The sequence below is a fragment of the Aulonocara sp. 'chitande type north' Nkhata Bay genome, linkage group LG12, assembly GCF_057382095.1.
Source record: "Aulonocara sp. 'chitande type north' Nkhata Bay isolate Kocher_YH1m ecotype deep benthic linkage group LG12, A_spYH_male_GT1.1, whole genome shotgun sequence".
Classification (NCBI taxonomy): domain Eukaryota; kingdom Metazoa; phylum Chordata; class Actinopteri; order Cichliformes; family Cichlidae; genus Aulonocara; species Aulonocara sp. 'chitande type north' Nkhata Bay.
Window position 1 is genome coordinate 1,926,303 of NC_141355.1, and position 12,434 is coordinate 1,938,736.

Below are 12,434 nucleotides of genomic sequence, written 5' to 3' on the forward strand. Positions count from 1 at the left end.
TGAAATCAGGGTATTAGAACGCCCCCTCATGCGTAGTGACAGGTATAATACAATCAATGTTGACAATTTTATTTAACACAAAGAATAACATTGTCTCCTTCCCGAGGGCAGACGCTGACTGCCCCCCTTCTCCTGGAACCGTCTGTACCCTGCTAAGACACAACATGGCAGCTACAAGGACTCTTTCATTTATTAAGACCATCAGTGTGTATTGCTCTAAATCAAGTATATAATATTAAATGAATATTGCTGGATCAGCTACTTCTACTTAAAACATATTAAAACATGACTGAGCACAAAATCACCAAGAATGACATCTTATAAGTGCTGTGTAAGCGCGTGCGGCCTTCCAAGCTCAAAGCCTTTGCCCTCCATAGATCAGCCAGACTCGCGCTGGCTGTAGCTTTTAACCTTTAATTACCTTGAACACAACTCTAGAATGAGCAACAAACTGCAATGTGTATGGAATGATCATGGTTACATCTGCAATGGAAAATCATGTTATTATTCTGGTACCTGTAAGGAAAGATCAAACTAAAGTTATCACCATCACTGTAATGCAAAGAATAATGTAAGATCAAAAACTTCAATTCATGCTTAATGCAAAGCTGGTTATATACTTCTAATGAACTAATAATGCCATATTAAAACATTAAATAATAATGAGAAAAACATCCCCTCCTTATTCTACAATTCCCTCTGTTGACCTCTGGAGAATCCAGAGGTCACAAACAGTTGTGTCCCTCCTTGGCCTACACATTCAGTTCCACATGCATCATTGGCATCATGGACATTGGAGTAATGACTCCAGGGTCCACTGCCCTCACAGACATACTTTTGAACATTCTTCTGGCACAAGGGATGAGACAACAACAAATAACCATAATACCCACCACAACAGACAAAGAAAACATGACCGAAGCGATGACCCCCTTCCACCGTCCGAACACTCAGGTCAGCCAGCCTTCTAACGGATTACCAACACCGGAGTGATCATGCATAGTTTCAGAAAGGCTCTTTAGGCCCTCCAGAGCCTTGGTTACCGACACATTTGGAGCAGTCTTGTTTGGAATAAAATTACAACACTGATCGGCCAATACAGGACAACCGCCCCCTTTTTGTCCGCTAACGACATGTCAAGGGCCATTCTATTCTGCACTCCCATTAACGAGGTCGGACCCACCTGCCCCGCCAACCCCTCCATGCCGTCTCTGGTGAGGTTAGAGAGCCTCAGTACATTATAGTGAACATAATTGATCCTATCTACGTTCTTGCGTTCTTAACCCTTTTGGATCAACCCCCGCTATTTCCACCCCCAGAACCAAATACATAGATTGTTTGCGATGCCAATTCCCCAAGGATAAAGTTAACGCGTTTCCAGAGGGGCTAAAATCCCTCTGTAGTTTAAGCCCGTTTTCTGATCCTGATTCTAACGGTTCCCAATTTTGCCCAGTGTAACCCCTTACCTGGTCCCAATTACGGCACCAGCTGTCATACGGACGATTTCCCCTCTCGCAGTGCGTACTCACTGAATAATCCCAACAGACCCACACATTGTATCCCCTCCAAGCACTGCCGACGTCCCTGCAATTAACAACATCACACAGATCAAACGTAAAGGAAGTTGTGGAGCCAATAACATAATCTAATTCTAAACCACCATATGTGCTGAGACACTCATCCTTTTTACCAGAGACCTCGCGCTTCACTCCTGCCCGCAGCTTTAAATCACTATAGATCACGCGTGATGTACTTGGTGTATCAAACAACGCCGGACTGGCATGGCCTCCGTGCTCAGACTGGTTTCCCGGGTCGGTCTGCAACAAACAAATCAAAAAACAAATAGCCATGATTAGCAACATAGTTGACATCAAACTCATAATAATTTTGAACATTGTGATGGCTTTTGAGACTCTTCTTTCATCACCAGTGTCTACTTGTTGTGATGGCATGGTGGTATGTGAAGGTTATGGTGTAGTAAAAAGTTCAAAGCCCTTTATCAGAGCCTCTCTCCTGTTTTAGGTGTTCAGTGTGGTACCGCTCCTTTTCGTTGGTGCGGCGATCTCCTCCTTGGCTGCTCTTCTTTCTTCGACCTTCCGGGTAGACTACCGGTCGGTCCGTTGCACAGGTGTGAGGGATTATTTTGCCGCTCAATTTCACCTGCGTCGGGTTGAGATTGATCCTTCCCCACCAAGCCCTCGTGCGCAGCTGCGCACTGCGTCCAGTGATACCAGATGTCGCCTTTCCCCTTCAGTTGGACCGCTGTCGCCGTCCGAGCCGATACCTCATATGGACCAGTCCAGCGGGGCTCCTTCCACTTTCGTTTGATGACTCTCAGCCACACTGTTTTCGCGTCTGGGACCTCTCCTTCTCCTGTGGGCCCTTTACAAGCCGCCTGTTTCGTGAAACTGGACACTAGCGCCTTTAGCTCGTTCCAGTAGTCTGCGTGGGACCGGTTCCCCTTTTTGTCCCGTTCACCCGAGCCCACCGTCCAAGGTGCCGGAAACTGTCTCCCGGTTTGCAGCTCGTATGGTGTAAAACCTGTGGATTGATTAACAGAACATCTTATGGTCATCAACGCAACCGGCAGGGCTGCGACCCAATTTAGCCCTGTTTGCGCGCAGATTTTTGCCAATTTGTTTTTCAAATTTAGGTTCATTCTTTCTACTTTCCCCTGAGACTGAGGATGATAGACCGTTCCAAATTTATGCTGGACGCCCAACATTTTTTCTACTTTTTCCAAATCTTGATTTTTAAAATGGGTTCCATTATCTGATCTAATTCTTTTTGGGAACCCATGACGGGGAATGTAATGATTGATTAAACCCTTAATGACAGTCTTAGCATCCTCCTTTTTTTTTAGCCCAGGCCTCTGGCCAGCCGGTCAAAGCGTCAACACACAATAACAAATATCTTACACCGCCCGGCCCAGAATCAATCATATCAGTGAAATCAATAACAATCTCCTCTCCCGGCCTCTCAGGGGGCCGAAACTTACCCACTTCCGGTTTTACTGCTGGCTTAGGATTGTGTGCCCCACAGATTAAGCACATCCTGGCCTTCTCCCTTATCATTCCTCGCAGCTCAGGATGCCACCAATGACACAAATTTCTCTCCATCTGGGCTCTCCCCACGTGAGCAAGTCCGTGGGCTTCATCCACCTTCTGTTCTGCCATTTTGGCTGTCAGCACGGGGCGCCCGTCTGGCCCCCTCCACAAATGTCCATCCTGCCAGGCTCCTTTGTTTTTCCACACCCCCTTTTCCTCTGGGGATGCCTCCTCCTGGGCCTGTTTAACTTCCTCAATCAGGTCAACAGGTATCTCTTCTTCTGATGTTACCTGTATCATTTGTCTCTGTCCTTTGTAGCCTGCGGCCTCCTTTGCGGCTTCGTCTGCTCTCTGGTTTCCTTTTTCCACCATGCTGGTTCCTTGGGAGTGAGCTTTGCATTTTATAATGCTCACCTCCTCTGGGTCAGCCAAGGCCTTTTCCAGTTCCTCCATTTCATGTTTGTGGGAAATAGGTGCATTGGTTGCTGTTCTGAATCCTGCTCTTTTCCACTGAGGCAGCTCCACATGCGCTGCTCCAAACACATATGCCGAATCGGTGTAGATGTTCACTCTCCTGTTCTTGGCTAGTCTCAAAGCTCGAGCTAAGGCTATCACTTCAGCTCTCTGGGCCGACTGCTTTCCCTCAATCCTTCCTGACTCTCTGACCTGATAATCTCCTTCTACTCTGCAGACCACCGCATACCCTGCTTTCAGTCCTCCTTCGTCTCGGTGGCAACATCCATCGGTGAACCAGTCCTCAGCTCCCGGTATGGGTTCGGCCTTCAGGTCCTCTCTAATCTTTTCCTCGATCTGTGCTCTTTTGGTGCAGTCATGTGGTTCCCCTACACCCATTAAATCTGCCATGTTAATTCCTTCATGTGTGAATGTCAAATTTGGGGCCTCTAAGACTTTGCTCAGTCTCTGTTGTGCCCGTGGTGACATACAAAATGCTTGTGAATTTACGTATGCCACTATGCTATGTGTAGTGAGTATTTTTAGTGGGTGTTCTCTCACTACATGTGCTGTTTTTTGGATAATTCTCGCGACCCCTGCTGCATGTTGTGTGCATGTAGGGTGCTTTGCTTCTGTTGGATGTAGTTTTACACTTACATACATGAGCACTTCTCTACCCCCCCCCCCCCCCCCCCCCTTTTTTTCTGAAACAACGCTCCATTTACAATTGAGTTTGTCTCAGAAACATCTAAATAGAATGGCTCATCATAATTGGGTGTGGCTAAATCTGAGGCCCTTGACAAATCCTGTTTTACCCTAATAAATGCGGCTTCAGCTTCAGGCGTCCAAGGCAGCTCAGCCTTAAAGTTTCGAACGCCAACTTGCTTCATTAGGCCCCTTAAAGGGGCAGTTTTACCTGCATAATCCGGAATGAACTGCCTGCTGTAACCTGTTAAACCAAGAAAAGAAAGCATTTCTCTCACAGTTCGCGGTTTTGGGTGTGTCAAAATTTGGTCTCTGTGTGTGTTCATCAAACCCACTGATTTGTGTGCGATTACCCGGCCCAAAAAGGTCACTTCAGGGCGAACTAACTGCAGCTTGTCTTTACTTACTTTAAAGCCACATTCCGCCAACCTATTCAACACAACGAACGATGCCGCTGTACAATCCGCTGCTGACGGGGCTGCAATGAGAAGATCATCAACATATTGTATTAATGTACAATCATTAGGCAAATTACATGACGACAGGGCTTCTTTAAGCACCTGATTGAAAATGCCTGGAGAAAGTGCAAAGCCTTGTGGCAAACGTGTGTATCTGAGTTGTTGGCCTCTGTATGTGAATGAAAAAATGTCTCTGCGTGACTCATGCAGAGGAAGACAAAAGAATGCATTTGCCAGGTCTATGCACGTGAACCACTTTTGGTCACATGTGATAGCTGATAAAGCTGTGTACGGATTTGGTACCGGTGCAGTAGTAGAGAGCAATATTTCATTAATGGCTCTCAAATCATGTGCCATACGGTATTTTCCTGTTCCATGTTTCTCCACTGGTAGAATTGGTGTGTTCCACAGTGAGTGAGAGGGCTCTAACACCCCGGCCCTTAGCAGGCCTTCTATTGTTTCTGTAATTCCTGCCTCTGCTTCAGGTTTGTGTTTATACTGTGGTCTATTGATTGGTGTGTGTGACTTGAGCTGGAACAAGACAGGAGGACACTTAGCTAGGCCAACATCCGTGGGCCCTTTTGACCATAGACTGTCAGGCAGACTCGACAGTCCAGCAACTGCGTGAAGATGATCTACACACTCCTCACCATGTGTTTTTGAAATTTCTTTATGTTCCAAAATCACTGTATCCTCACAGGCACAAGTTATGCGATAGGTTTTACAATTTGGAGCATAAGATAAGTTAGGAATTTGGGTTCTTTGCCACCCTGTGTCGTCCAGTGCTTGCCTGACCATTGGACCTAGATCACCTGCACCATGACCTTGGTGGACCGCCAATGTAATGTGAGGGGTTGAATTTTCTTCCACATTGTACCAAGGCAGTTGTTCATCAGTTAATTTCACAGCCGCGGCTACACCTTCTGGTCCGATGTAGATGTCATGTGTTTGCACATTCCACGTCTGACCCTCAAGATCAGATTGAAATAATTCACGATAGGTGTCGTCATTCTCTTTATCATAAAACAGGGTAACGTGGTAAGGGTCGCGCGGAGGGGAGTAAACTGCCAAGCTCATTATCCAGGGTCTCCACAGCTGAAATTGCCTCAGAACATCCTCTTTCACTAGTCTCCCCCAGTAGATATTGACTTTTGCTCTTTCACAGTCTTGAAGCAGGTATTGAGTCTTTGAACTTGTTCCCAGGCACGGAAAATGCTGGCCCCCTGGCAGAGTCACAGATAATCCATCTGCTGAACATGTGATTGTGGCGCCCAACTTCACGAGCAGGTCCCTGCCCATAAGATTTACTGGCGCTTGCGATGACACCACATAGTTGTGTTTCAAAGTCTGCTTGCCCAGCTTTGTCAAAGCTGGGTCAGTCACTGGCAGAGTGATCGGGATCCCGGAAAAACCCACCACGTTCACTGTGTGGCAGGACAACGTTGCACTGTCTGGTGCTGCTCTCAAGGTTGAATATGTTGCTCCAGTGTCTACTAAGAAGGGCAATTCTGTCCCTTCTACAGTCATTAACAGCATGGGATCTGCCATTACCATACTGTTTGGTCCCTCCGGGTCCCTTCAGTACTGGTCCTCCCTCCAGTCAGCCACTGGATACTGCGTGGCTGGTGCTGCACTCGGGTTTGGGGCCTGATATGCTCCCCTAGAGCCATCTCTTGCTCTCGGAGCTCCACGTGCCTGGGATTGGTAGCCTCGTCTTTGATTGTTCTGACGACGTTCTGGGCAATTTCTGTTCCAATGACCCTCTGCTCCACACCTCCAACAGACATTCCAAGGCACTCCGCTGAGATTCCCCGTGTCACGAGCTCTTTGTACTCCCCCCGCTGAGCCACCACGCCCTCTGTACGATCCACCGGTTCCCCAATTCCCTGTGGGTTGGTTCTGCCTTGGTGCATTGGCGGGCCATCCGTCATTAGTGCAGGGACCCGGGCCACTATCTGGCCATTCAGGCCCAGGACCAGGCTGGGTCGCAACTATCATAATTTTTTTCTGTTTTTTCTCTTTCCTCTTTTTTCTTTTCGCTGGCTTTGTTTCTGGCCTCCACCAACTGTAATTTGAGTAGGGACGCTTGTGCCTCCTCCAACTCTTTTTTCTGCTTGTTCGCCCTGTCCTGCTCCAGCTGCAAACGATGTGAGACGTGTCTTTCCCACTGCACCGAATCTGCTACGGCAAAATCTGGGTTTTTCTGTAGATCTTCTGTGACCTGGTTTGGCAGCCCTGCCAGCACCGCTGAGCGAAACCACGCCCGATGCTCACCTTCTCTACCCGGATGGGTACCTGTTTCTAACAACCACTGATCTCTGGCTTTTTCTAAAAACTCTCTAGGTGTGTTTTGGGGGTCCCAAATTATTTTAGGTATGGCTCCTGTATTAGGGGTTGGGTACTTTTCACGGACTGCGTCAGACAAAGCACATTGCACTTCATGATAAGGCAAATCATTTGCATAGCGAGTTGTGCGAGCTATAGCCTCTACATCTGCTAGCCCACCACCGAGCATACACCGCGCAGAAATGGCGCGAAAATCGCCAATCGCAAGCTCCTCTCCTTCTGTTAGTCTGCCTAATTCACGCAACCACCTTGCTCCGCCCCCAGTTATAGGTGGAAGCTATTTAACCAATGCCTCCAAATCTCTTACTTTGTATGCGCGGTACACTGGTTCATTTTTTGCACCAGCCACTAAAGGCAAATTATAATGAGTGCCCGCAGGTTTTTCTGCTTTGGTCACAGTTTTACACTGTCCCAATTTTCCCTTGCCTTTTGAACTCTTAAAAATAGGCCTCCTCTGTCCCTGCTCTTTTTTCACCTGTCTTGACCTAAGATTCCTGGCTATACTTGGTTCTGACGCGACTCCTCCTCTGTCGTTATCTTCATCATCTTCTTCCTCCTCTGTGGTAGATGAATCATTGTCGCTCTCCTCTTCTGCCATGCTTTTGGTCATTTTGTCCTTTACGGTCTTCAGTGTATTTAATACTTCCAATAGCCCTTGCGGGGCTTCAAGCATTCGTCCGAATACTTCTCCTGCCCATGTGTCTGACTTGGCCATTGCTTTAGAGTGTTTTGACCTGGTTTGGGCCTGCTCTTCTCTTGCTGGTGTTGGCAGCCCGATGAAAGCCGGTTGTGCCATCCTTTCCACCGGTGAAATCATTTCCTCGTTTGTTGGGGTCCAATCCGCTTCTCCAGTCTGGTCTGGCAGGCTCTCTCTTGATGCTTCGGCTTTTGGCCTGTCTTCTCTCTCATGTGAACAAGAAGGCAAAGGCAAGCCTTCCTCTGCGGCTGATGTTATCTCTTTCCCTTCCCCACTCAGGGACTGACATTTAACTGTCATAGGCCCTTCATTATGAAACACCCGTGGTGCTCTGGTGTATTCAACATCAGCTTACAGGCATGATATGTTGTCGTCCTACGGCATTAGATGTTAATGTGGCCCAAGGAAGAATCTCTGCTGTGTGATACTTGTTAGCATCTCCTGGTTTTGGAATCCAGTTCTTCATTTGGTCTTCCAGCTTCTTATTTTGGTCTTACAGTTGTTTCAAAGCCTCCATTATGCTTTCCATATCTTCTGTTTCCGCTGTGTCATCCTCCTCCATCCAGGAAGATGCTCCGTTCCACAAGAACATCCACTTGCAACACTTTGCATGAGTTTGCTGTAGTTTCTTGATTTGTTGTTTAATTTTCCAGTTGATTGAACTTTTCTCTGCCTCGGTTTGCAGTTGTTCCAGTTGCTGCTCACATCTCTCTCCTTCTATTTTGAGCACAAGACTTAGGGCTATTTTGTCATCCAGCCCTCTCTGTTGGGAAGCAATAAGCTTGTTTAGCTCAGCTTCCATTGCTTTGGATTCCTTCTCAGCTAACTTTGTTGATCCAGGGGAAGCTAAGCGAATAGCTTTTTTTTTAACTGTTGCTGCTGCTCCTTTAGAGGCTTATAGCCTCTGTGCCCAGTAGGTGTCGTGTTCGGGCCGTCAGCCATTATCCTAGAACACAAGCTTACCTCCCTTTTTTGTGACGTTATACGGCTCCTCCTTCTGGATCACTCCGCAATGTCTGCCTGTTAGCTTTCAGAATTACTTTCGCTCCTCCAAGGGTCACTGTCTCCTTATGATCTGCTTGGTAAGACACACAGCCAACGCAGTGTGTCAAGACTTAACCAAGCCTCTTTCAATATTCGCTTTTAATGACCACTTTTCACTCTGTAATATAAATGTTATAAACTCATACACACTACATATTGACCTCGGGGCACAAAACAATAACACAGCTCGAATTCATTCACACAGCCTTAAATTTTTTCACAGAAAATTGCCCCAAAGCAGTATCATGTTTGCTCACAAACTAACAAATTCACCGTGTTGTTTACCGAGCGAGGGAGCAATGGACCAATTAAATCCAAACTCCTCAATAATTAGCTGTATAGCTCGCTCTACTTCAATGCCAAACCATAGTACTGTGATTAGCTTTATTCAAATCAAACCTATGTTTCAAAGCCTTTCAAACGCACACCCACACACACAATTTCAACCACGCACTCTCAAGCACACATTTGTCTCCTTTAAATCTACTAATCGCTTGGAGACATCTCCACAGATAATTACATTATTTCCCAAGCAAGCATATCAAAATCAAAACCGTCTAGTACCGACTCTACCATAGCCTGAGCAAAGTGGGCGGCCTCTGTGGGCTCCCAATTTGGATCATTTTCATGCTCAGTCATCTCCTTTAAGCCTTGAAATAGAAATAGACAACGTTGTATATATGCATTTAGCTCATGCAGCTCAATCTCGGACCACACTGTCATCTCATAAGGTGAAACACCTTCCTCAGTCACTATGTGACATTTACAGGTCACCTCCAGTCGACCCTCTTCCTCTGCAATTTGTATGTTACAGGTTGCAAAATAAAGCACAGGCATGTTTGCTTATTCTATTTAAACAACGATTTAACAGTATTAAATGGGACTGTTTAGTGCATGGGACACAATATAATCATTTATTGTTGAAGGGACAAATGTCAAAGGGGTTCTAACAGGTCCACTTTATTGCGTGCTCATAAATTATTGTTATCTGGGTCACTCACCCAATATGCTTTATTGTTTGAAATTATTAATTATGTCACGCTTATTAGTGGCTCATATTTATTTAAGGCCTATGTTTGAACTTGACAACAAAGGCAGAGCATCATTTCATCCTTTCAGGGTGAAACACTCCACTTTCTCTGTGTCATGGCAGCTCAGAAAACTTCATGAACTTTACTTATTTAAAGATATGGCTTAAAATCAGTTGTGTTATCAGTATAAAATATTTAAGATTTAATTAAATTGTTTTCAATTGACTTACAGCAGCTTACTCTGATCTAGGAACACTCTCTTATGCTCCTCAAAAACTGAAGTTACTCAGTCTTAAATGCTTTTTACATTACATAAATCAACTGTGATTAACAAATAACCTTCTAGTGATTCCCACTTGGTTTAAAACATTCAAAAGCCTTCTAGGGACCTATTCTGATCATAACCTATGTGTTTGTAAGCTTGTTTGCATTTAACCCTCTGCACTCAAGGCATTTACTACACTTTATCAATCCGGACAGTCACGCCGAATGAAGCTTCTGACCTTCAAAGGCCGAGTGCCAACTCATTATAAGCACATTTGCAAGGTGTGTCTGAAAATTATTTAAACCACTCTTTTTAAATCAAAAACTATTTACATTGTTATAACATCAAAACCAGCAGCATATTTACAAACTTTCAGCAATAAAAAGCCTTCTGCTTATAAGGCTCACACACACTCTGGGCAGGAAGTGAAAAGCTCCGTTCTCCTCCCAGCCACACGCTCATTTGCATGTTCACACCGTCTAAAAATAGCTCGCAGCGCTGCAGCTGCGCTCTCATCACACACAGGGTCACACAAAGCTCAGATAGAATTCTATTCACAAAAGACGTCTTATATTTACAATCACTGACAGACATGACAGATTCAGCACCTAACAAATTTCGACAAATTTAAATTAACGGGTCCAACCGAAGAAAGCTTCACTTTTTTGTAATCAATTAACCAGTATCTGTTTCCTCCAGAACAGCCTATGGCCTGATTTCTAAAGTCCCTAACTCAATTTAACTTTGTCCAAACAAGCACATGACACCGTTTTAAACGATGAGGAGTCTCGGTAACTCCTAGCTTATTTCGGGATGCCCTGTACCCCACAGTTAAACCAAACTGAACTAGCCCTGTTCGCCGACAGGTCAAGACCGCGCGTCCACGGCCAGGAGGGAGCGTAACCTCCGGGCTATGTGCTTCTTAGCATCTTCCAGTGCCGTCCTATAACAATTTTCACCTAAACAATTTTGACAAATTTTAACATATCAATTAAACAGTATCTGTTACCTCCAGAACAGTTTCTGTCCTAATTTCCCTACCAAACTACCTGAGCCTTCAGCTCAATATCCAGGGACTCAAACCCAACATTATATCTGTTACCTCCAGAACAGTTTCATATTTCTTCAACTTCATTAAACATTCTTAAGCAACTTTAACTGCATAACACACGGTGATTCTCATCAAAATCAAAACAGACACCCACCAGCAACGTCAGTGAGCAGGCTTTTAATTTAATGCAGCCCAATTTGGCACAATTTGGGAATCAACTCAACAGGCAGTGCCTTACCTTTTAGATGCACCCGGGAAGCTCACTCACATCAGATCCCTGGTCCGTGCCTGTCCGCTCGACAACCTCAGACCGTCCACACCTCACACTTCCACCCCAATACCACAGGACGAGCCCCCAAAATGTTAAGGTTCAGAATATTGGGGATGGAGACAAGAGGAAAAACCCACAATAACAACACTGGTCCGGTCGGGTTGAGTCAAACGATGATTTAATGATCACACACGTGGGAGATGGACACTGTATGCAGACAGTCTCAGATCTCATCTCAAAAAACACATCTCCATAGTTTTATGAAATCAGGGTATTAGAACGCCCCCTCATGCGTAGTGACAGGTATAATACAATCAATGTTGACAATTTTATTTAACACAAAGAATAACATTGTCTCCTTCCCGAGGGCAGACGCTGACTGCCCCCCTTCTCCTGGAACCGTCTGTACCCTGCTAAGACACAACATGGCAGCTACAAGGACTCTTTCATTTATTAAGACCATCAGTGTGTATTGCTCTAAATCAAGTATATAATATTAAATGAATATTGCTGGATCAGCTACTTCTACTTAAAACATATTAAAACATGACTGAGCACAAAATCACCAAGAATGACATCTTATAAGTGCTGTGTAAGCGCGTGCGGCCTTCCAAGCTCAAAGCCTTTGCCCTCCATAGATCAGCCAGACTCGCGCTGGCTGTAGCTTTTAACCTTTAATTACCTTGAACACAACTCTAGAATGAGCAACAAACTGCAATGTGTATGGAATGATCATGGTTACATCTGCAATGGAAAATCATGTTATTATTCTGGTACCTGTAAGGAAAGATCAAACTAAAGTTATCACCATCACTGTAATGCAAAGAATAATGTAAGATCAAAAACTTCAATTCATGCTTAATGCAAAGCTGGTTATATACTTCTAATGAACTAATAATGCCATATTAAAATATTAAATAATAATGAGAAAAACATCCCCTCCTTATTCTACACCCCCTATTAGAGCACTTCGCTCTCGCTCTGCAGGCCTACTTGTTGTTCCTAGAGTATTTAAAAGTAGAATGGGAAGCAGAGCCTTCAGTTTTCAGGCCCCTCTTCTTTGTGG

The 12,434-nt window shown here is 45.2% G+C and overlaps 1 protein-coding gene across 1 annotated transcript; it reads right to left on the minus strand.

Moving 5' to 3' along the window:
* Positions 1–2,026: 2,026 nt before the first annotated feature.
* LOC147316636 (uncharacterized) lies at positions 2,027–3,576 on the minus strand. The gene is made up of 2 exons (XM_086312811.1): positions 2,999–3,576; positions 2,027–2,541 (listed from the first exon to the last, which is right to left on the minus strand). Exons 1-2 carry the CDS (start codon positions 3,498–3,500, stop codon positions 2,027–2,029), a joined length of 1,017 nt encoding a protein of 338 aa, XP_086168937.1. The 5' UTR covers positions 3,501–3,576.
* Positions 3,577–12,434: the final 8,858 nt, after the last annotated feature.

Coding starts and splice junctions, on each gene's coding strand:
- LOC147316636 (XM_086312811.1), bottom strand. CDS start 3,500: ATGGAGGAACTGGAAAAGGCCTTGGCTGACCCAGAGGAGGTGAGCATT. Junction 2,542..2,998: donor AGCAGTAAAACCGGAAGTGG/GTAAGTTTCGGC, acceptor ATCAATCCACAG/GTTTTACACCATACGAGCTG.